This window comes from Musa acuminata, chromosome BXJ1-6 (assembly GCF_036884655.1).
Source record: "Musa acuminata AAA Group cultivar baxijiao chromosome BXJ1-6, Cavendish_Baxijiao_AAA, whole genome shotgun sequence".
NCBI classification, from domain to species: domain Eukaryota; kingdom Viridiplantae; phylum Streptophyta; class Magnoliopsida; order Zingiberales; family Musaceae; genus Musa; species Musa acuminata.
In genome coordinates this window covers 9827709-9850285 of record NC_088332.1, presented here as the reverse complement: position 1 = coordinate 9850285, position 22577 = coordinate 9827709, and the positions used below count along the sequence as shown (strand labels likewise).

The following is a 22577-nucleotide window of genomic DNA, read 5'->3' as shown; positions in this document are numbered from 1 at the left end:
GTATAAGGAAGCAACCTGACACAAGCTATTAGTTGCTCAAACAATAAGTCTCAAACCAAGCCAAAAAAATGACAATAAAGATACAAGAAGGTTGGTTAAATCTGAACACAAAATATCCTTCAAGTGCATCATGGTAAGTTATGTTGGCAATTGCTTCAGCTCAAACACATTAAGCACAGGAACATAGGGGATTCAATAAGTTGAGCAAAAGAAGGTTTTCCAAGATGATCAAATAACAATCAGTAGCATAATTCTCTGCAATCATTCACAATTTGATGATCGAAATGATCTATCTAATTAATAGGCCCTAAACAATCATATCATGGTTTAAGATTCTTTAAACCCTAATATGTGAGTGCCAAATGGTCCAAATCCTATAATTGAAGTAATTACTTGACCTCTCTTACCAATAAACACTGCATAAAACTAAAAAAAAAGGTTCATTCTGCACCTAGTATGTTCATGGTATTATAATCAATATGATCACCTATTAATAAGCATATTTTGCACCTAATCTTTTTCAACATATGGTACACATTAATCCATTTTCGGTCCTAGACTTGAGCATATACAGGGTTTCTACATGCACCATGAATATTTTCCAAAACGGCCCATTCCCATACCACATTTGCATGAGCCATGTGCCATGGGCCAGTATGAATTTGCAAGTTGATAGATTGAGAGAAGTGTCTGCGACAACTTTTTGCTGATTCTGTGATTTGAGTTTCCGAGGCACCAGTATGAGAGTTGCCACGAAGCCACCTTCACCTTTTTGAAAATGCCTGTAACATGGATTTCCAAGTTAATAGATAGAGAATTATGCATGTCTGAAAGTGCCTCCAGCATTAATTTATTGCACATGCATTTCAACAAAAAATGGAACTAAGACATTATCTTTGATGTGCAAAAACTAGATAAGAGTAGAGACGTCAGCTATAAAAAACAAAAAAATGTGCTCCAGGATTAGACAAAATCGAAGGATTATCAGCAAAAGCCTGAGGAGGTTCTTATTCCAAACAAGATAAGAAGTTTTAGACATGTCTCCAAGGACAAACTTTGACCCCAGTTATGTTCTCCGAACGTATCACTATCGCGCTGGATTGATCTACAATCTTCCTTATAATCTCAATCATAATAAAGATCAAATTTAACTCAAACCTGTAGAAGAAGTGCAATGCTCAAAACCCTCTAGGTAGTTTAAGAGTAGGCAGAGAAGATCAAAGTGAGAGCACAATGTCACACAAAAAGGGAGATGATGACAATTTAAGCATGGCAGATGGTGAGCTTCAATGACACCACCAATCTGCCTCACCTTTTCTGAATAGACTACAATATAAAAATTAAATTTTGTCTCTAAATGGCCATTCGAGGATTGGGATTGTGTGCAGCAGATAAGTATGATTGTGCCAGCTGCATGAGATTCAAAGGACTTGAAGATTTGAACATTTCTACCAGCGATCATCCAAACTAAAATGAGTAAGTTCCTTATGATCCAGTAAGCTAGGATATGAAGACAACCCAAGAAACATGAAGATCATCATGGCTAAATTAGAAATTAGACTTACACATGGTGTTGGGAAACCTATATACAAGCACCTAGCACCATGAAGTATATCAATTTAATAAGTGGAATCATCTAATCTCCAAGCACAACGGATCTGAATAAGCAGAGGATGCATATCCATAATTTTTTTTTGATGCTAAAATCATAGTTAAGGATGAATTTTTTAAGAAAATATATGTATCTGAGGATACATATTTGCATCTGTACTCTTCAAAGCATAGCATATTCTTATAGGACAACAGAAGGCTTGATTAGACTAAGGTCATTTAGTGGAGACATCTCTTCTGTGAATTACAGGCTTAATATAGCCTAATTTCAGTCAGTTGTTATTTAAATTAAGCTATGGCTCAATTCAAGGTTGATCTCAAAGGGCATAGTTTATGTGAACCATACAATGGTTGTGTATCTTATTTATGGGAATCAATCAACAGGTTTTTATGCAATGAATGCAGATATATGCATAGGATCTTGTGCCAATTTAAACACCAATAGTGGGTGCCCTCAGCCAACCGACGATAACTGATCCTATCCATGACATGCTAATTATACTTTGAAATAATAATTAAGCCACTTCAATTAAAAGCAAAATTCGAATTCCGAAGCATACCTACCATGCAAGACATCCTTGAATTATGGAGCTTCATGAAACGACATCCCAAACACCCATTCCATCGAATACCTTCCGAGCGCTTCAGGACATCCCACTAAGAGAGGGCCCGCCAACGTAGAAATCCAGCAAACGCCCCGCATTTAAGGCCGGCGCATAAACCATTTCACCGAGTCGCAACACGGAAACTCGGCGATAGGTTTTGAGAACAAGCGGATGGGTGGAAGTCCGAACCGGGGAACGCACGGATAAGGGAGTTCCAAACGAAGAACCGGGCAGGCATCGGCGACGGAGAGAGAAGATGAGCTTGGAAGCGACGAATGGGTGGTGGTCGAGGGCGGCTTTGGGTAGGAACTAGTGGAGTTGGAGCAGGTGGACGAGGGAGGCGTGGTGGCGGGACGCCGAAAGCATCTTTTGGTCGGTCGGGGGCAAGAACGAACCGTAGACCCGATTACCCGCTTATTCGACATGAATCCCACCGTACAGCGATGCGGATTCCTAATCTCAACCTGATTACCCGTTTATTCGGCTTGAATCCCACCGTACAGCGATGCTGATTCCTAAGCACCTTTCTGTCGTTTACTACATATATTCATGAACTAGAGCACCTGCTTTCGGTAGCCCGTCTCGTATACTGTCTTTTGATTGGTTAAATCGGATAGGTGTTGGGTCGTGGCGAGTAGCGAATGGTCAAATTGGGCCTGTTGTTGACTAAGTCGATCTGGCCCAACACCCACGTCATCCAGTCCACTGTCATTCGGGAAAGACTTCAAGAGTCGGCTCGAGGCGGTCGGTTCGGGCTCGAGTTGGCCTCCCAGTCGGCGGACAAAAGGTGAGTGTGAGTTAGGCCGGGACGCCAGGTCATCTTAAGGTTAACCTCTCTCTCTCCCCCTCGGGGGCTTCGTGGAAACCCCCAATTTTGGTCTTCGGTAGTTCGCGATCGATCTCTTCCTCCATCGACCGATCGATCACAAGGAGAAGGGGAAAGGCAAATTTCTTCCTTCCCTAGCTTTTCGATTTCGATCGCTTCAATCCTTGCGAATCCCTAGCGAGCGGAGAAGGTTTCTGCCGATTGCGAGCTGATTCGAGGGTTTCTTTCTGGTGAATTTGAAGGTATGGAAGCCGGAACGGGTGGGGTTTCCGGGAGTTTCTGAGTTGATAATGGTCGGATCGCGAGCGCAGTGGCTCGATTGCATGGGTGAAGAATGCGGGAGCTGCGGAGCGGGGTGCGTCGAGGGGGCCGTGCTCCACCGCCGCCGCCGGTAGATCGTACGTTGCGGAACACGAGGGCGCGGGCTGCCTCGAAGAAGCCGGAGGTTGTAGCGGTTGCTGCTGGGGGTAGCCGGCGGGTGAGGACCAGGGCCGCGGAGGCGCGGGCGGCCGTTGCCGCGAAGGGGAGGCAGAGGGCGAGGTCGGCCAAGGGGAAGTTGGTTTTGATCGAGGAGGGGGAGGGGAAGAAGTCCGATCAATTGAAGGAGGTGGTGGTGGTGGAAGAAGAAGAAGAAGAAGAAGAAGAAGAAGAAGAAGAAGAAGAAGAAGAAGAAGAAGAGGAGGAAGAGAAAGGAAAGGGGCGCACAAAGCAACCGGAGGAAATAAGAGGGAAGGAAACGATGGGTGACGATAGTGGTGGATTGAGCGCCAACAGGGTTGTGGGACAGGAAGAGGAGGGGAACACTACACCATTCCCTGAAAAGGTACATCTTTCTTGTCTGTTCTATTTTGTTGGTGGAAGTTTTTGTTCTTCGTGCACCATGTTCTTATCTTTCTCTGTGAATTCTAGTTTGTTGAATTATACGTCATTGGTTCAGTTTTGTTTTTTTCCTTATCTTTCTCTCGTTTCTGTTATCTTATTTTAGTTTTTTATGTGATCATAAATAAAGCCTTTCTTCCTGCTTCAAAAAAGTGCTCATTTTTTGCTTACTCGGTGAATAATCTTCAGGCTAATGTATCAATAGTTTGATCCTCAGTCCAGTTTAGTGTGCATGTGTCATCGTTTAGAAATAAGACGGTTGGTCGTAATTTTGTTATTGCCATTTTGGTTGACTATATTGATCTTTTCTTCTTGGCTCTCCTCTCTGAGCTGTTTAATAATAGGGATTCCTATTAGTGGACACTGGCTGTAGCATGTTTTATAAATTTTGTAATTTTTTAGAGCAGTATATATTAAAACATGTTGCCCTTACATTTACCTTATCTAATGAATCTGAACTTTGTGGTTTCACCTTAAAACTGATCTGATTACTGCTTGCTGTTGTCAGAGCTATAATTTCTACTTTGTGGTACAAGTTTTTGCAGATCTGTTATGTTTTATTTCTTTCATTGTATAATACAGGGAAAAATAATAAAAGTACCTATTACTTCTATACATCTTCCTTCTAACCCATATGCATCTTCCTTCTCTTATTGTATCTTTTCCGGATAGAAACTGGACTAGCATAGGATTCTTGTTCTTCCGGTTCATCTTGATTTTGCCTCATTTTTCACTGACTACATAGTTTTTGCATTTTCCACACTTTTGTTTTGTATATTTCTTCAGATTCCCATTCTGAGGATCTTGATGAATAATCTATCCTACACTAATTCCTACTTTATCTGATGTATAAGGAAAAAAAATTATACAAGTTGTTCCTGTTCATTTTAATTGTCTGTCTTCTAAGGAAAAGCACTGTGGTGGAAGCTGATTTAATTGTTTTTTAGTTGTTTTGTTCATCATTTTTGTTCTAGAACTTCCTGGGCATAATATGCTGACTTGTTGGTTTGTTTTGAGATAATTTTCAATTTCCGTTCACCCTCGCTTTATGCTTATCTTTCCCATATTCTTTAGTTAGTATAGATAGAAGTCAATATTTGAATCTCATTTTTTGCATTTGTTAGCAGCTGACCCCTAACAATTGGGACATTACGACTTGTTTTGTGTTTGTGTGTGTGGCTCTTCTTTTCCTTTTCTTTCTTTTACTAACTCACATCACTGGTTATTTTTAACGCCTCAACTTTTAGTGCATAGTGTCCTTCAGGCTCATGTGGTTTTCGGTTCTTTTCTTCGCTGTTTATTCACTATTGACTCAGGATAATTTGCATCTTCTTTTGCAACTTTTTGGTTTAATCTTCTGAAACTCTCGGACGCATTGAAGCCTTCATGTAACACCCCCGATTAGTTCTACATCGGAAGTGGATAAGACTAAGATTGACTTATAAGGGTCTAGTGAGTGTACTACTATTAATTTTAGCTTAAGCATTTTGGTCAGCGGTTTGGACCAAATGAAGTTGATAGGCCAGTTAACCTATCAAGCCTAGGTCATGACATTTGGCATTAGAGCCGATGTAGTATTTAGGCATGGTGAGGGGACTCAAGTAGGAAAGAGCTACCCGTGAATGGAGTTAGAGGACTTGTCACTGCGTGAAGCCACTACTAGGTTACGTTTCACATGTACCATGCTAGGATTTGATCTGGGTTATGCTAGGCCTTTTTCCTTGACGAGAACATCAAGTCCTTGAGTAGGGGAGATTGTAACACTTCCGGTTAGTCCCACATTGGAAGTGGGTAAAACAAAGATTGACTTATAAGGGTCTGATGAGTGTACTACTATCAACTTCAACTTAAGTATTTTAGCCAATGGTTTGGGCCAAACGAAGTTGATAGATCAGTTAGCCTATCAGACTCAGATCGCCACACTTCAACTGATCCTTGATTGCTCGAGTTATTGTTTTTGTTAATGGTTGATGCAGGTCTTTTGTTAACGTATATTATCCACAAAAAACTATACAACTTATGTTTTGGCATGTTTATGGTTATTTTTTTGTTGAATGGATTATCTGGGGAGCGGTATGAATAGCTTTAATTTTTTTCCTGTCTTTGTTTCAAAGGTGTGTAAATATGAGAATAAAGGATTGCCTTTATTTGGAACAATTTCAGGTGCAGATCGGTAATTCTCCAGTATATAAGGTTGATAGAAAGCTGGGCAAGGGTGGGTTTGGACAGGTTTTTGTTGGCCGTCGAGTCTCTGGTGGCATTGAAAGAACAACAGGTCCTAGTGCATTGGAGGTATTATTATTGGCTCTCTCTTTTGTGTATCTTTTTCTTGGCGGAGCGGAAGCATTGATAAAGTATTTTTCATGTGTAGATATTGTCTATCTTGCTACTTTATTTAACATTGCATCTGATTTACGAAATTCTTTTGCTTAATAGGTTGCCATCAAATTTGAGCACAGAAGCAGCAAAGGTTGTAATTATGGTCCTCCTTATGAATGGCAGGTTTACAGGTTCGCCTTGAATTTCTCTTTGCACAGGTTATCTGATGTTCCCTTGTCTCTCATGTGGTCACTCTGAATCATTAATTTTGCCTTTTGGTCAGTGCTCTTGGGGGCAGTTATGGGGTGCCAAGGGTGCACTATAAAGGTCGACAAGGTGACTACTATGTGATGGTATGGTTTCTTCTATTTCTTGTGTGCATTCTTTTGCATCTGCCCATTAGATGGTTGGTCGTGCAGATGTCTTTACTTGCTTCATGTTTCTTGTCAGTATACAACATTGTTCAAGAAACTGATATAGTTGCTACTAATTTGTCTGTAATCCACAGGTAATGGACATGCTAGGTCCCAGTTTATGGGATGCTTGGAATACTTCTGGTCAAGCGTGAGTATCTTTTCACTGTGATTACCAGCAGCCATTATGTTCATTCGACCTTTGATTTCCAGCAAATGACTTCGACAGTGATGTTTTCAGTTATCTACCTACTTCTTTGCACCTGTCATGTTTTGGTTGTGTGATCTTAATGCATATGTATTTGCACATTTTATCTAGTTGGTGTTCTGCTATTGAGTAAGATTGCTACATCTTCATATAAAATGGTCTGTAGTTAGTATTGTCTTTTGTGTACTAAGAGTGTTTTGAAATTTCTCAGGATGTCAACGGAAATGGTAGCTTGTATTGCTGTTGAGTCCATATCAATCCTTGAAAACATGCATTCAAAAGGGTACAAATGCAATCATACACTTACCCGTATATTCTTCTATTTGGAATTTGTGTTCCTTTCACGCAAAGCTGCCTTGTCTTGAACTAATTGAATGCATTTTACTAGATATGTCCATGGAGATGTAAAGCCTGAGAACTTTTTGCTTGGTCAGCCGGCAACACCTCAAGAAAAAAAATTATTTCTTGTTGACCTCGGATTAGGTGAGTGAAGAACCTTCTGGTCAGCCAATGGCAGGCATCTCATACCTTCACCTTCCTTTTTATTCTTTGATTTTTTTAAATTTCTATGCACGCATATTTAAATTTTTTAGATGAATACCCCTTGCTTTAGTCCAGATATATATATATATATATATATATATATATATATTTATATATATATATATATATATTGCTTATGCTTCCTTATGTAATTGCTTGTATGTATGTTGTTTTAGCCACAAGATGGAAAGATGCTTGCAACAGTAATCATGTTGAATATGACCAACGCCCAGATGTGTTCAGGTATGAATTTTCCACGCGTGACAATGTTTACTTATGGGAGGGATGTCCTCCCTGGTCTCTTTTCTGTACCATTGCTGATACTGGCTGTTTGTTTTCTGTAGAGGAACTGTTCGATATGCCAGTGTTCATGCACATCTTGGAAGAACTGCAAGCAGAAGGGATGATCTGGAGTCTCTTGCATATACACTAATTTTTCTTCATCGAGGCAGATTACCCTGGCAGGGCTACCAGGTAATTGATTGCAAGGAACACAATTTCCAAAATGTCTAAGTGGCTGTCATACATTCAGAGAAATGTGCTTCTCTTTGTATTTATATGTCTATGTGCATCGCAGGGTGATAATAAATCATTCCTAGTTTGCAAGAAAAAGATGTCAACATCTCCGGAGATGATGTGTTGCTTGTGTCCTCCACCATTTAAGCAGTTTCTTGAGATCGTGGTCAACATGAAGTTTGATGAGGAACCTAACTACTCGAAACTAATTTCTCTGTTCGATGGATTAATTGGACCAAATCCAGCAGTTAGGCCAATTAACACTGATGGTGCTCAAAAGGTGATTCCAGTGTCTTTATAATTTGATTTTATGTCAAATTCTGGAGTTGCAAGTTATGACAAATCATCCCATCTATCAGGTTGGTCAAAAACGTAGCAGATTGACTATTGATGAAGAAGAAGAAAGTCAACAAAGGAAGAAGATTCGCTTAGGAGTGCCTGCCACCCAGTGGATTTCTGTGTATAATGCTAGGCTTCCTATGAAACAAAGGTAGATTTTCATGCACTTGTTTGGTTTTTCTTTATAAGGAAAATTTTCCTTCTCTGTACTAATCTTTGAGGATCATGGTAATATTGTAGACTGTTTTTATTGTTGTCTTATTTTTGCCTTAGATTTGTGGGTGTGGCCAACACATTGGATTTTTTTCCTCTTGAGAGCCATTGTCTCTGACCCCCTAAAGGTCATGTTCTTAGCACACACACGAGGCTAATTATGTATATTATTAAAATAGAAAAAGTGTGTATCAATGGTCAATGGTGATATGTAATTGGTGGAATCACTGATCTATTCATCATAAAATAGACTATCTGTAGCAACATAGTACTTCATGAATGTAGAGAAGATAGCCCAATTTTTAGGTAAATGAAGCAATACCATCATTTTAACTTTATAAATCCTAATTTGGTGCCTAATATGGTTGACGTAAAGCAATACACTTAACCATTTATCCATCTCATCTAAAATTAAAAGATCCAACACTTGAAAATAACAAAATTTTCCTTTTGGATAATTATAGAAGGAATCTGGATGCTTCAAGGAAGTGTTCAATACATATCCAAGAAGTTTCCTAGAAGTGTCATATCCAACGTATATCTAGTGCTGATATGGCATGTGGCCTGAAATATTCATCTATGGATCCCTTTAATTGTTGTGCATACATGTCTTACCAGAACAAGTAGAGAGATACTGATTGTGTCAGAAAACATGAAGCATTCAAACTTTATGAAGTTAAGCTTTGAATATCTTCTATGATCTTTAATAGTTCTAAAAAGAGATGTTGAGATTTAGTTATTTAACTGGAAGGAAAATATTCTTCATTGGTATGATCTTTGTAACAAAATATTTGTCTGTCCCTTGGCATTTTATATTCAAAATGTTCACTTTTTGTCAGCAGAATCCAGAGCATTGATGTTAAGATTTTTGTTTCCTTATCTTCCATTGGCCCTATTATTTCTTGGAAGGATCTACTCATTAGCAATATCTCATGGTTATTCCAGATTGCTTATATTAATGACGTGCCCTTTTTGATGTTGTAACTTGTATACAGGTACCACTACAATGTGGCTGATGCACGCTTGGCACAGCATGTAGAGAGAGGAAATGAGGATGGTCTGCTTATTAGTTGTGTTGCATCGTGCACAAATTTGTGGGCCCTTATTATGGATGCAGGAACTGGTTTCACATCCCAGGTCTATGAGTTGTCCCCATTCTTCCTTCACAAGGTATGACCACATTATATTATTAATTTTTGTTATCATTTAAGCTGTCATTATCAATGGAGAAAAGTGATGTAGGAGTGGATCATGGATCAATGGGAGAAAAACTACTATATCACCTCTCTTGCTGGTGCCAACAATGGAAGTTCTCTTGTGGTGATGTCAAAAGGTTTGTCTCTTGTGCTGGAAATTAATGTTTGTGTTTTACACTCTTAAATCTTCTCAGCAATGTCAAAGGCCGAGACAATCATGCAAATATATATATATATATATATATATATATATATATATATATATATATGTTGGTTATCATATTGTGTAAATGGTGATTGATGGGGTGAAGGAATCTTTTCGGCTAGTCCAAACTTAAAACTGTTTACCTAAAGTTCAGATGGCTGAAAATCTTTCTCCCTAAGCTCTGAAAATTTATATACTACAATTTAGAATGATGTTTAACTCTTCCTTTTAGTAATAGTTGCCCATATTAAAAGTACAGCTTGAATGAAAAAATAACTTTGTTGTAGGGTTTTGGCATGCATCAGGACTCCTATTTCATATGCATTTTGATTGGAGGATCTTAATCACCATCTCGTCTTTTGAATTGCCATAAATTGTGAATAACACATGGTTTCTCCTTTGTAACAAAAGACAGTATTCAAGAAAGAATCTTTTTTGATGTTATATTGTATGAAGAGCATTTACATTGAGAATATGTGGGTATAGAACTATTATAATGTATAAGTTCAGTCATTCAATTTATGTTTTGAAACTTAGTATTGAAAACCAAGTACTGTTCTAAGCATTAAAACTAAGTAAATGTTGTCTTGTGAGACATAGATGGGGCTCGCGTTAGGTAGGTGATATGGGTAAGCCATATAGCCATAGACGGATAGGAAATGTTTTCTTTGTATAATCAAATACAGCCAGTTTGAGATTTCCAATGAAATAGTCATTGGAATGGATCCACTTAATGATGCAATATATGATATACGTAACAGCAATTGAATGATTTTGTTTCAGCATGTGTTTGTAGAGTTCCATATAAGTTTGTAGCCCGATATATCCCTCGTATTTATTCACATACCTTGATATGTTTCAGCATCACGTTCATGAAAAATTCTCTTGTTGTAACGGAGCTAAAATCTTCTTGAATATTGCCCATGTGGTCCATGCACTAATTTATCTTTGATCTCTAATTGTATCTGCAATTTAACTCCTTAGGCACCCAATACACTCAGCAGTCTTACAAAGTAAGCGAGTCTTTCCCCTTCAAATGGATAAACAAGAAGTGGAAAGAAGGATTTCATGTCACGTCGATGGCAACAGCTGGGACACGATGGGGCATCGTCATGTCACGCAATGCTGGTTTTAGTGATCAGGTGTTATGCAACTTCCTTAAATTTAAATGAATGATATTGTGATGTGTATCAAATGAGAATTTTCCCTGTGAAATTGTTCTTAAAATGTGAATAATTTGCAAGATTACCAAGTTAATCATCATGCTAACTGATTTACATTTGTGGCAATCTGTTTGGTAGTCTTTTATGAAAGATATAGATCCTACTAACTTGTTTATACAGCTGAGCTACTTCAGTATTTGATTATTTGATGCTCTACTAGAATCTGATGTAGCGGAAATGGCTTGCATCTGGATTGATGCTTTTGCAGGTTGTCGAATTAGACTTCCTGTATCCAAGTGAGGGCATTCACAGGCGTTGGGACGGCGGATATCGCATTACTTCTATGGCTGCCACCTGGGATCAGGCTGCCCTTATTCTCAGTGTGCCCAAGCGGAAGCCTGGTGATGAGACACAAGAGACCCTTCGGACATCATCATTTCCAAGTGCCCATGTTAAGGTACTTATATCAATTTCCTACTGCACTATATTCCAAGTAAAAAACATGTTATATGCAATAAGTTTGGGCCATGTCTTTGTAGTTTGTGAATAGCATTCTGACTAAAATAAGAATAAAAAGAAAAGATAACAGAATTATACTACCCTTAATTCAAGTTTATGGCAACTTTTTTCGATTTCCAACTATTCTTTCTGCCACCTGCACTTGCTTGTTGTTGTCTTTCCTAGATTGACAACTATTCTCTTTTGTCTTGTGCAGGACAAGTGGGCAAAGAATCTATATCTTGCTTCAATTTGCTACGGACGCACTGTATCATGATATTTATTTCAGCTAAAATATACCTCCTAAGTTTCCGAGAGCAGCGGCTTCTCCTGCTATTTAGGTGATCTTACATTAGCGTGTACATCAATGATGTCTGGATCAGATCCGCCTGGTGCTGGCTGATTCACTATATTTGTTTTCCTTGTTTGTAAATCTATTTGCATGGCCTCACATTCTGTGTGCATCTTCTTTCTATACACTGACCGTGATAGATGCGAGTTTCTCATGTAGGGGTCATTAGAATCTTATAGATAAGGAAATCCATAGATCTTTAGTAACATGACCACGTGAAATATCTCATTCAGTTCCTATGGTTGGGATGTTACATGATTTGCCTTCATGTCAATGATTTGTTTTTTTTTTAATAATATTAATTAGTCCCCATATTTCTTTTGAAAACCTGAAATACTCGTCTAAAACTAAGATATTGGAATCTGGTGATGATGAGTTGACCTAATATCAGAAGTATCATCCATTAGTGAGTGAGGCATTTGACTTAGATATTGGAAGCTGGTTGTTTATTTGCACTATATTAGTCGTAGGTCCCACTCACGTTGATTGGTTCGTTTCCTGTCGCCGAGCCAACGGGGGATCCCTTGTGTCGAAGCTAACCTTTTTAACACCCAACCTCCTCATTAGCATAAGACAAAGCTTTCCCGCCTCTGATAGCGTTTGGACTTATTTGCCCTCCTCTCTCACCGGGCGCGTCAAGAAAAGACTTGGCTTTCGCCTTTTGGGGCCTCGCGATCTGCACCTCCCCCGACGCAAGATCTCCGCGCGGCGGCGGCGGCGGCAGGGGTTATGGGCGGGCCACGGCGGCGTCTCCCGCCCTCTCGTCCTTCCGCTACGCCGACAGCCTCGTGGTAGTGGGCATCTCCGTCTGCGAGGCCATCTCCTGTCTACTCATCTACCGCACCTCCACCTACAAGTCCCTCCGCTCCTCCATCGATAAGGCCTCCAAGAAGCTCGACTCCATGAAGCCCACCTCCGCTCCGTCCTCCTCGTCCGTGTCGTCGTCTTCGTCGTCTCGAGCCAAGAAGATGGACCGCGTGGAGACCAGCCTCAAGGACGCCACCCGCGACCTCTCCCTCTCCAAGTTCAAGTCCGGCGCCGTCGTGGCGGCCGTCCTCTTCGTGGTATTCGGTCTCCTCAACTCCCTCTTCGAGGGCCGTGTGGTGGCCAAGCTCCCCTTCGCGCCCATTCCGCTCGTCCCACCGCGGCCTGCCCGGGACCGACCCCACCGACTGCTCCATGGTGTTCTTGTACTTCCTCTGCTCCATCAGCACCCGTACCAATCTGCAGAAGTTCCTGGGTTTCGCTCCCCCGAGAGGCGCCGCCGGGACTGGGCTCTTCCCGATGCCCGATCCCAAGACCAGCTGATCGCTTGATCCAATGCGATAGAGGTGCGGATCCTGAACCCCCGATGCATCAAAATTGGTGAAATTGCTTCTTTCCCTTGGTTTTCTTGAAATTTGATTGTCCTTGCTTGATGTAGATCTCGGTATTACGTAATTGAGTATTATCTTGAAAATTGATTGCTCTTTGCTGAAATCCTTTCACGCTAATCTCCAAAAAAATGAAATCTTTTCTTGTGTCTTTGTATCTGTGATTTTGATACATTTGTCATGACTTGTTATGTATGAAGCCCAATGATGTGAGATTATGACTGAGGATTTGAGGTATAATAGAACATCAGTATTAGGGAAGACTACACCAATTAACTTATTTGGAGAGCCTGAAACAATTAACAGAATGCCATTTAGTATGTTTGTATCGAAATAGTACAATATTCAGGTACCTCTTGGGCATGGATTTCCTAAACTCGAAGCAATGTCTCTAGAGGCTCTGTTTCTTTGATGACATGCATGTCAACCATCTCTGTTCTTGTCCTGTTGTTCTACAATAAGCACCTTTGTTTTATTCCATGGCTTCTAGATGAGGATCCTTCTTTACTTGGAATTATTACCCAATAGAAGACCTGAAGTTCCAAACTATATAATGACATTGGTTTCCATGATCCTCTCCTGCCATCGACTTCACTTGTGGCCTATGAAGCATATGCACTTCCAAAAAGAGCTCCTGTTTTTTTTTTTAATCTTTTTTTGCCAACTGTGTTACCTAAATCATTTTTATTCTTATCTATGAGGCTCATTATTGGCTCAAGACACTTTTCCAGTATAATTACCCTACTGCGTTTGATGCTCTTGTTGACAGACAAACTATAGTTCTTGCTTGCAATTTACTCGAACTAAAATGTACTGTTGGTAAAATAGACCATGTGAATTTCATTTGGGACATGCGTCATAGAATCATGAACATTGATACAAAAGTTAATGGCTTAATGCCATCCTTAGTGCAGCTATGTTATTGAAGACTTGTTTCTCTGACTTGTTATCTGCCAAATAGCATTGTTTGAGTTGATTAGTTGAAACATGATCCGAATGGTCCACGTAACCATGACCTCTTTGGTTGATTGTGTTTCTTCTTTCAAGGTTTGGTCAGATGAAGGAAAACTATTTGATATGGTTATCTGCCTCATAGAATTGTTTGAGTTGATTAGTTGAAACATGATCCGAATGGCCCATGTAACCATGACCTCATTGGTTGATTGTGTTTCTTCTTTCAAGGTTTGGTCAGCTGAAGGATAACTATTTGATATGGTTATCTGCCTCATAGAACTGTTTGAGTTGATTAGTTGAAACATGATTCGAATGGCCCAGGTAACCATGACCTCTTTGGTCGATTGAGTTTCTTCTTTCAAGGTTTGGCCAGCTGAAGGAAAACGATTTGATATGGTTATCTGCCTCATAGAATTGTTTGAGTTGATTAGTTGAAACATGATTCGAATGGCCCAGGTAACCATGACCTCTTTGGTTGATTGTGTTTATTCTTTCAAGGTTTGGTCAGCCGAAGGATAACTATTTGATATGGTTATCTGCCTCATAGAACTGTTTGAGTTGATTAGTTGAAACATGATTCGAATGGCCCAGATAGCCATGACCTCGTTGGTTGATTGTGTTTCTTCTTTCAAGGTTTGGCCAGCTGAAGGATAACTAATTGATATGTTTGAACTCCCTTTTTATTGTAACCCCAAACTGAGTGGTTGATGGTTGATCCCGATTATCATCGCTCGAGTAGAGAGCTGCCGCCTCAATAAAACCGCCATCACTAATAGCAACTCTCCTTTGTGGATGGGCTATTAAAGATATCGATCAGGATGTTGCCAATCGCAGTGTCAGAAGCTTCTGTAACTGTAAACAACTTTAAGTCGTGGCCTCGGGGCTGACGCGGCTCGTGTCGGGTCCGAATGGCGGGGGATCTCGTCGTTATTGAAGTTGCCGGCGGCGCAGTTCGGGCCGCGTCAGGGTTTGTCGAGGTGTTCCGTAGAGAAGGCCTCCCTTGCTCTGCTTCCTGGGGTCGCTAACCTCGTCTTCTCACCTGCACGCAGGTCGGGTCGGAAGCTCGGCCCGACCCCTCCGACGATCAAGTTAGTGATGCGAAGTGGTATGTTCTTTTTTTTTTGTCTGTCCCCCGTCCCTCTCGGGAGCGGGGTTTTTATAGGGTAGTTTACTGTATCTGATGTGCCTGCTTGCAGGGAGCCGGTAGCGTCGACGTGGCGTGAAGGACCAAGTCTGTGCAGATCGTTAATGGGCCTCGGTTTGCGTTCTGCCTCATTTGACCAGGTTCCGCCGGGTCGGTAGAGGCTGAGGCGTCGTCTGGAACAGCTGACGTCAGGCCAGGTCTTATCACCATTTATTATCCTCATCAATTACCCTCATCAGTAACTATCTTCAAGAATGATAAATGCTTGGAAATGCCAGAACCAACCAAGGTGACATTGCCTTCTTTAATGCCTCAATACACCCCCGTCACCCCTGGTTTAAGCAAAAACAGTTCATTCTACAAGACAGCAGTTGGAGGTGTTGCACCTCTGTCCATGGCCTTGTACAAATTGCCATTGTTCCCTTTCTTTTATAAGTGTTATAAAGTGCATTTCTTTTATAAGTTACAAAACACTTTCTTGCCCATAGATGCAACTTTGCTCAAGCATCATATATTCTCGGACTAGTTGCGTGGGTATTAGTTTAGTTCTTGCTTACTCGAAGAGTGTTTAGAGCTAAGGACTGTTGCGCATTCACATCTTTCCAAATGCACACACTGGACTGCTTTTATGCAACAATTTGAGTTTTTCTTTGAAATTTCTTTAGCATATTCATGCATTTTAGGATCCTGCTTGGCATTTGTTGTAATATCTTGCCATGGTTGTCGAAATCAACTTCAGTCAGTTTTAACTGATACTGCTGTTTATTTATTATTATTTTTCCCTTATCGTTTTGCAGTCTATGCATAATTCTTAGGAGGGCAGGTCATGGTGAGGTTGCTAGAACACCCGGGCACAGACAATTTAGAGTTGCTGGCTGACAACTTCAGTTGACAATCCCATTTTCTATCTCAGATCCCAAAAGCATTTCTACTGTTAGTAACAGGACAAATGAGTTTTTCCCCCTTCTTTTGGTGAAATAAGAACTGGTAAACAACTGGATTTTGGCAGTGTAACATGTTTTTGGTATCAAATAGTTCTTTTGATGTAATCTGACTTTTCCCCAATCACTTTTTTTTGTTTTGGTTTTAACCTGAATTTTCAGAGATCAAACAAAATCCTCTCACTAAGTGTGTGCAGATAATCCTCCACCTTCCAAAAGAATACACATCACCCCAGCAATTAAATGTTCACCATCCAAACAAATCATCACAACCATCAAAGATTCTCCATGAATATACTTCTCATACTCAAGCCAAACTGGTGGTGGAGGACCAAATCCACCAAAAGAGACAGATCAAGAACCATCATCCAAGGGTAACTTTATCCAAAAGAAAGCCTTCAGGAACTCATGTTTCATATACATGAACCTAGCAGATGACCGTAAACAAAGATCATGCATGCGGCTCAAGCTTGGGAGTTGGGCAGCTTGACGAGTATGGAGTGCTCCGGCTTGTGGTCGCATTCGAAGTCGAGATGCACAAATGCACGTTCGACCTCTGGTAGTTCCTCGATCTTTATCTGCAGCGATTCTCCGATCGCATGGGCTTCTTTCAGAGGTAAATCTTCTGGGAGTTCGATGTCAACCTGCAGGTGGACAGAGCCACACATTTAACTCAACAGAGGAGTAATAGTTCCATCTTCTATCTACTTCAGGACGAGAACGAGAAAGATCACACCACCAAATCACCTCCACAAAGTAAAGGACCCCAAACGTATATGCTCGGACGGTATCGACACGTTTAATCCGAGGATGATGCCTTATCACAAGGTAAGTTAATTTCTGGAGCATCTCAGGTGGAGCTGACTGACCAACCAGTGAGACTGCAATCAAGAATAATTCAATTAGAGAAGAAGAAACAGTATATATGTTAGTCAAAAAAGATGCTGCTGCTAAACGGATGGCTCATCAGACCTGCGTTCTCCCATACGGTTCCAGACCAATTTGTAATCGTATAGATCGCGAGAATAATAGCCCCAGCAGGATCGATCCACCAGTAGAACTTATCGCCAAGAATAGCAGCAGCCAGGCCAAGAACATTGGTCACAACATCAAAGTAATGGTCCTGGATATCGATAACAAGCCTTTGATATCGACATGATTAATACTCAATGTCTTAAAAAAAAAGAAAAAAAACTACATACAAACCATCAATCAAAGAGGAAAAATTAGTAGTATTAGGACCTTAGCATAGGCACGGACGATCTTGTTTCCGGAGGTCCTGCAGTAAAGCCACAGAGCTAGTTTTACAAAAGTGGCGGTCAGCATGATCGAATACAGCCACACCAGTTGAGCCGAGGTCATCTTGTCCGCAGGCTTGTTCTCAATCAGGCGTTCCAGAGCTTGAACAAAAACTTGAAATCCTAATAGAACATGGCATAGGTGGTGATATTACATACCGACAAATAGATGTAGCAAGTACTACAATCATCCTCTCAAACATTTTGTATAAAATAGAACATCTGATCATTCTACACAGACCATGACATGTTTGGATCACATGAGTTTTTCTATATCCAGACAATGACAAGTCAATAGGTCTTTACCACCAAGTCTCATTTTCTGTGTCATAGTTTCCACAGTTCACTTTATGTCTTCAGCTTCTTCATATCCTATGGGCATGCTGATAATTCCTAACACCAGCCATGGTATTTGCCTATCACAGTGCCAAAACAAAAGATCTAAGCATGTGATAGGACTGTGCTGACAAATGCTTCCTAAGTTGTCTTGCTACTTTAGTCAAGATTTCAAGTCTAAGTAGCAACAAGAGGCAGTAGTCCTCCACAACTTGCTCTGATTTCTGATGCATAATAATACATCCAGAAATCCTGATCATGTTATGAACCACACCGTATCGATAGCCTACTTTCATGGTGTAGCAAGTAGGAGTTGAATTAGACCTTTGCAAAGCAAATTCCACATGAATGTCATGGATTCAAAAGGCAGCACTCAAATTAGAGCTTCTAAGCAAAATTTCAGATATGAAGAGAATCCAGATTTCAAATGAAACATGTACCTAAAGTGGCCATGATAGCAGCAAATACGATGATGCCGACCGGTTGAACGCGCAACTTGCCGATCGGGTACTTGTATATGTTTATGTTTTTCATGGAAAGATGAGTAAACCAGAGAATGCCGCCCGCCATAAGATCTAGCAATGAATCAAGTGTCGAAGCAGCAATAGCTATGGATCCGCTTCGTATGGTAGCATAAATCTGCAGTCGAAAATTCACTTTAGTGTGCCATTTTGTGAAACATATCCTCGGATATCGAAAAACCGATAAATTAATTACACACTCACTAACTAGCATGCTAAAATCTCTTGTTTTTCTTTCATTTCTAAGGCTCCAAGAAATCAGTCAATCAATCAATCAATCACCTTCAGTGCCAAGAGCGCAATGTTTGCATAGTTGGAGATCTTCATGGCAAATTCACTCTGCCTTTGCTCTTCAAGGTCCAGAGCTTCATCAACTACATTAGGTGTATTCAATGAGTCCACTTCCTCAAAGGATCTTAGGGTTGCAAACTGCTTCTCATAGTATTCCTTTTCCCCTGCAATCGACATAGAAATTAAAACATAGACATTCCACAAGCATTAGAACCTACCAATCAGTGAACGACAGTCTCCAAAACAACACTTTTTAGTTCTTCATACAGAAATAGCAAAAGAGGGATTTCCCAACACCCCAATCCCCTGAGAAATTGAAAGGAAATAAAGTTGAACTCCATCAAAATATCATCAAGAAATACAAGAGACTAGTACGATCAATGCACTTCAATCGGGAATCTCGATCTGAGATTTTGAGAGGGATTCCATTCCATAGATCAATTTATATACTTCAACAAGAAGTTGACCGGTTACCTTAGTCAATCATGTAGGTTAACAAAAGAGACGAATTCTTAAACTATTGCAGCTTACGTCACTCTTGCCATTTTCAACGCCAAGAAAAGAAGAGGGAGGCAAAAGGTCAACCTATTCTGCGATCAAAAGGGGGATAAAGAAAAGCACAAGCTTTTAGCCTATCAAACGTAAGCTACGGATTGCTTCCGACGGGGAAGACGAAAAATGGCTGCTTTGATTCCAGAGAAGATGAAAGAAATAAAAGAAACCAAATGGATTACAGGGAAATCACATGTCAAAAACAGAAAACGGAAATGGAGAGAGGAAAAATAAAAAGAAACGCAAGAAGGGATCTTTAAGGGACGGCCCGAACCTTCGAGGAGGTCCCTGGTCCGGGAGACGTCGATGGTGAAGGGACGCTCCGGGTCGACCCCGTGCTTCACCTTCTCCGGCAACCTGGCCACGAACTCGCCCCTCATCGAGTTCACCGAATTCTTACGCGGCACCCGGCGGACGGCGGCCAGCAGCGGCGCCCTCACCTCGTTCTCCTCCTCCGCCCTCCCGTTCTCCCCTCCCGCCATGATCTCTCTGTCACCCACCCACCCACCGCAAAGGCGATCGAGGATCCAAAAACAAGGATAAGAGAGAAGAGGGAGGGAGAGACGGATCGGTGTTCGTATATATAGACATGACCAAACGCCCCACCTGACCAACGTACACCGCAAGGCCCGTTTCTTGTCTTTCTCTTGCTATTCTCACGCCGACTTATCCAACACTTTACTCTCTCTCTCTCTCTCTCTCTCTTTCTCTCTCTCTAATTTAATGTTAGAAAATTTAGCTTGGGAAGGCCGGTTTCATACTTTCTTCTGTAGCATTTAAAGATTAAATACATCATCAAATTTGACCATCAATTTAAAATATTATCGATGGATGAATGTTAATTATATTAAAATAATATTATTATAATATTTACTATCAATAATTATATTTAGTTTCATATTGACTGGGGAGCAGAGGAATAATATCTATTTTTTTAGACTCTCTCGAAGGATAAAATTATAGGTGCATATCCAAACAATAATAATCTGTTTGTTCTCGTAATTATGCGCTGATGATTTAATCAAGAGATTTAGATTTTTTTTGTAAAGATTTAATTTGAGATGAAATTTGATTGAAATGAAATTATCATTTGCATCATTTTCTCTTTTATATATATTTGTTTGTGAATTGATGGAATAGATAAAGAAGCTGATGCACAGAGATGAATGAATGTGTTAAGCAATATTAGAATAAAGAGAAAAGGAAGGTCAGAATTAGGCATTCTTTGTGCAGCTTAACTTATTCATGTCAATGAACATGGATTGATGTGTTTGAATATTATATAAGCCATGTTGAAGTTTCTCTATTTGGCAACTTTCCATTTTAAAAATATCATGTACAGTAATTAAGGCCCTATTTTTTATATTTTATCAATTAAAATGTAAAGTTTTTAGCATAAGTAAAATGTTATATATACAACTCGATTTTACATAAAAGAGGAACCCTTCGATTTCAAATGATATAACAATAATAATAATTAATTTATCTCCTTCCTATTTTATGATATTTTTACTCATTAATATATATATATATATATATATATAAGAATAGATCTAAACCAATGGGTTTGGTTGGTATTGAAAGGGTTGCTGACTTTGTGGCCACACAGAGGCAGGACTGTTTCTAATGGAAGAGAGTTCAGAGGATGATGATGGATTGTGACTCGATGTTTGCTACTGCAGTGGTGTCCACAAGAAGGAAGGCAGGTGATGTTGGTGTGCATGAAGAAGATTATTGGCAGAAAGCTTTTTATCGCTGCTTCTCTCTTTTGTTTGGATTCAGAATTATTGGCGGATGGACCACCGGAGATGCGGAGGAAACCAAACCAGGCAGGAGGATATCGCTAACGCAATGCTTCTGTGTCGTCCGGAAGCCCACCGGTGGCGTCCACGTGACCCACTTTCCGCCTGCGTCGCCGCCTGTCGAGATGAGGACAAGGTGGCGTGTTATGGATTGGATTCGGAATCTTACTTGTCTTGGGAGGAGATGGCCACAACACCTTCGATTTGGTTCCTCGCCGGTGATTGATTACTGTGGTGGACTATCAGCTGTTAGAATCATCGTGCTTACGGAAACACAGATGCAGAGTTTCCAAGTAAGCCATCCGATCCTCTGTTATGTCGTCTGTTCGCCGCGGGGAAGAAGACAACTTGTCGGAAAGATATTTTTTGCTCTCGCCTCGAGAGAAGAAGAGCTTCGGTAAAGAAACCCGTATGATCCAAACCCTCGATTCCTTCTTCTTCCTCTGTTGTGGTGAGGTACGAACGGTACCCCCACAGCGGCCTCTGTTTGCATGTGAAGGTTAGTGCAGAGGACATCAATGGCCATCCCTGTTCTTCACTCATCTTTTAATATCTATAGTAATATAACATTAGATGATTTTTTTACTGAAAAATCTCTCTTTTTTAGCTTTTTAATATTTACAGTAATATAATCTAAGGCGTTTAGAAGTGATAAATGAGAATATAAAAATAAATTATATGTCAGAGGAATCAGAGTGTCACAATGTGACAAAGAAATGTCATAAATATCGATAAAGAGTGGGGTAATCCAAACTTACGAGTCTTCAAGGCAATAACATGGTTGAATTTATAAAAAACGATGATTGGATTGGCAATGACTATAAGAGAGATGTCTACGATGATGCATAAACGAATGAGATTGTGTGAGCGATACCTAACACGATGGATCATGCCATAAAAGACGGGTGGGAAGCCCCGTTGTGACCACCTCATTTTCCTTTATCAAAATCAACAATCATGATATATCAGAAGGGTCTAATGACTAATGTGATGGAAAGCGATAGAAATAATAAGCGATGCTGAGAGATATTTATAGAATTATCAGAAATATGAGCACCATTCGAAAAAAAAAAATCAAAGGCCACCTTACAAAATAAAATTATTTTTTACTTAAAATTATTTTTTTTTCTCCACTAGTTAGTGGTTCTAGTTTTGTCGAATTGAAAATCAGAACCAAGTAGGTTCCAAGCGATTCTAGTTCTGAATTAATATCGTCTATTCAATATTTTTTATTTTTAATATTTTTAAAATATTTTTAATATTCTAGTTCTTTTTATTTTTTATTATGTATTTAGGATCAAATTATTAGAATTCAATTATACTAATTCAATTCTAGTTCGATTAAGTGATGATTGGATTCGAATGAAATCGTGAAGGCATCTAATTTCAAGGAGAGAAACCTTAATATCAAAAGAAGAATTAAATGAATTAATAATAAAAATATAGATGCTAAACATTGAGTATAAGATTTATGTGGCC

The 22577-nt window shown here is 40.0% G+C and overlaps 2 protein-coding genes, 1 long non-coding RNA gene and 1 pseudogene across 4 annotated transcripts; 2 read left to right on the top strand and 2 right to left on the bottom strand.

The window, feature by feature from the left end:
* Nucleotides 1-403: 403 nt before the first annotated feature.
* Nucleotides 404-2886, bottom strand: LOC135676144 (uncharacterized). Its single transcript, XR_010514155.1, has 2 exons — nucleotides 2176-2886; nucleotides 404-782 (listed from the first exon to the last, which is right to left on the bottom strand). It is a non-coding gene; the product is annotated as an uncharacterized LOC135676144 (long non-coding RNA).
* A 134-nt stretch (nucleotides 2887-3020) lies between these two features.
* Nucleotides 3021-11985, top strand: LOC135676140 (casein kinase 1-like protein HD16). 2 transcript variants are annotated; one of them, XM_065186996.1, is made up of 17 exons: nucleotides 3021-3159; nucleotides 3285-3865; nucleotides 6085-6213; nucleotides 6358-6431; nucleotides 6524-6593; nucleotides 6749-6804; nucleotides 7073-7144; nucleotides 7250-7344; nucleotides 7581-7647; nucleotides 7749-7878; nucleotides 7982-8200; nucleotides 8280-8410; nucleotides 9468-9642; nucleotides 9715-9805; nucleotides 10858-11015; nucleotides 11305-11493; nucleotides 11752-11985. In XM_065186996.1, the coding sequence occupies exons 2-17, from the start codon at nucleotides 3377-3379 to the stop codon at nucleotides 11809-11811; spliced, it is 2205 nt and encodes a 734-aa protein (XP_065043068.1). In that variant the 5' UTR covers nucleotides 3021-3159; nucleotides 3285-3376; the 3' UTR covers nucleotides 11812-11985. The 2 variants fall into 2 exon arrangements, with proteins under 2 accessions (XP_065043068.1, XP_065043069.1); XM_065186997.1 differs by having other exon boundaries at nucleotides 3103-3681; nucleotides 3721-3865.
* LOC135586264 (uncharacterized) lies at nucleotides 11905-16406 on the top strand (annotated as a pseudogene).
* Nucleotides 16407-16567: 161 nt separating this feature from the next.
* LOC103987552 (metal tolerance protein 4) lies at nucleotides 16568-19805 on the bottom strand. The gene is made up of 7 exons (XM_009405881.3): nucleotides 19571-19805; nucleotides 18736-18908; nucleotides 18373-18571; nucleotides 17541-17719; nucleotides 17271-17421; nucleotides 17046-17179; nucleotides 16568-16942 (listed from the first exon to the last, which is right to left on the bottom strand). Exons 1-7 carry the CDS (start codon nucleotides 19776-19778, stop codon nucleotides 16763-16765), a joined length of 1224 nt encoding a protein of 407 aa, XP_009404156.2. The 5' UTR covers nucleotides 19779-19805; the 3' UTR covers nucleotides 16568-16762.
* Nucleotides 19806-22577: the final 2772 nt, after the last annotated feature.

Bases quoted from the DNA above. Each gene is read 5' to 3' on its own strand.
- LOC103987552 (XM_009405881.3), bottom strand. From the start codon at position 19,778: ATGGCGGGAGGGGAGAACGGGAGGGCGGAGGAGGAGAACGAGGTGAGG. The intron at 18,572-18,735 runs GTGATTGATTGA...TTTCGACTGCAG, and splicing joins TTGCGCTCTTGGCACTGAAG to ATTTATGCTACCATACGAAG. The intron at 17,180-17,270 runs GTCTGATGAGCC...TCTTGATTGCAG, and splicing joins AACCGTATGGGAGAACGCAG to TCTCACTGGTTGGTCAGTCA.
- LOC135676140 (XM_065186996.1), top strand. From the start codon at position 3,377: ATGCGGGAGCTGCGGAGCGGGGTGCGTCGAGGGGGCCGTGCTCCACCG. The intron at 6,214-6,357 runs GTATTATTATTG...TTTGCTTAATAG, and splicing joins CAGGTCCTAGTGCATTGGAG to GTTGCCATCAAATTTGAGCA. The intron at 6,594-6,748 runs GTATGGTTTCTT...TGTAATCCACAG, and splicing joins AAGGTGACTACTATGTGATG to GTAATGGACATGCTAGGTCC.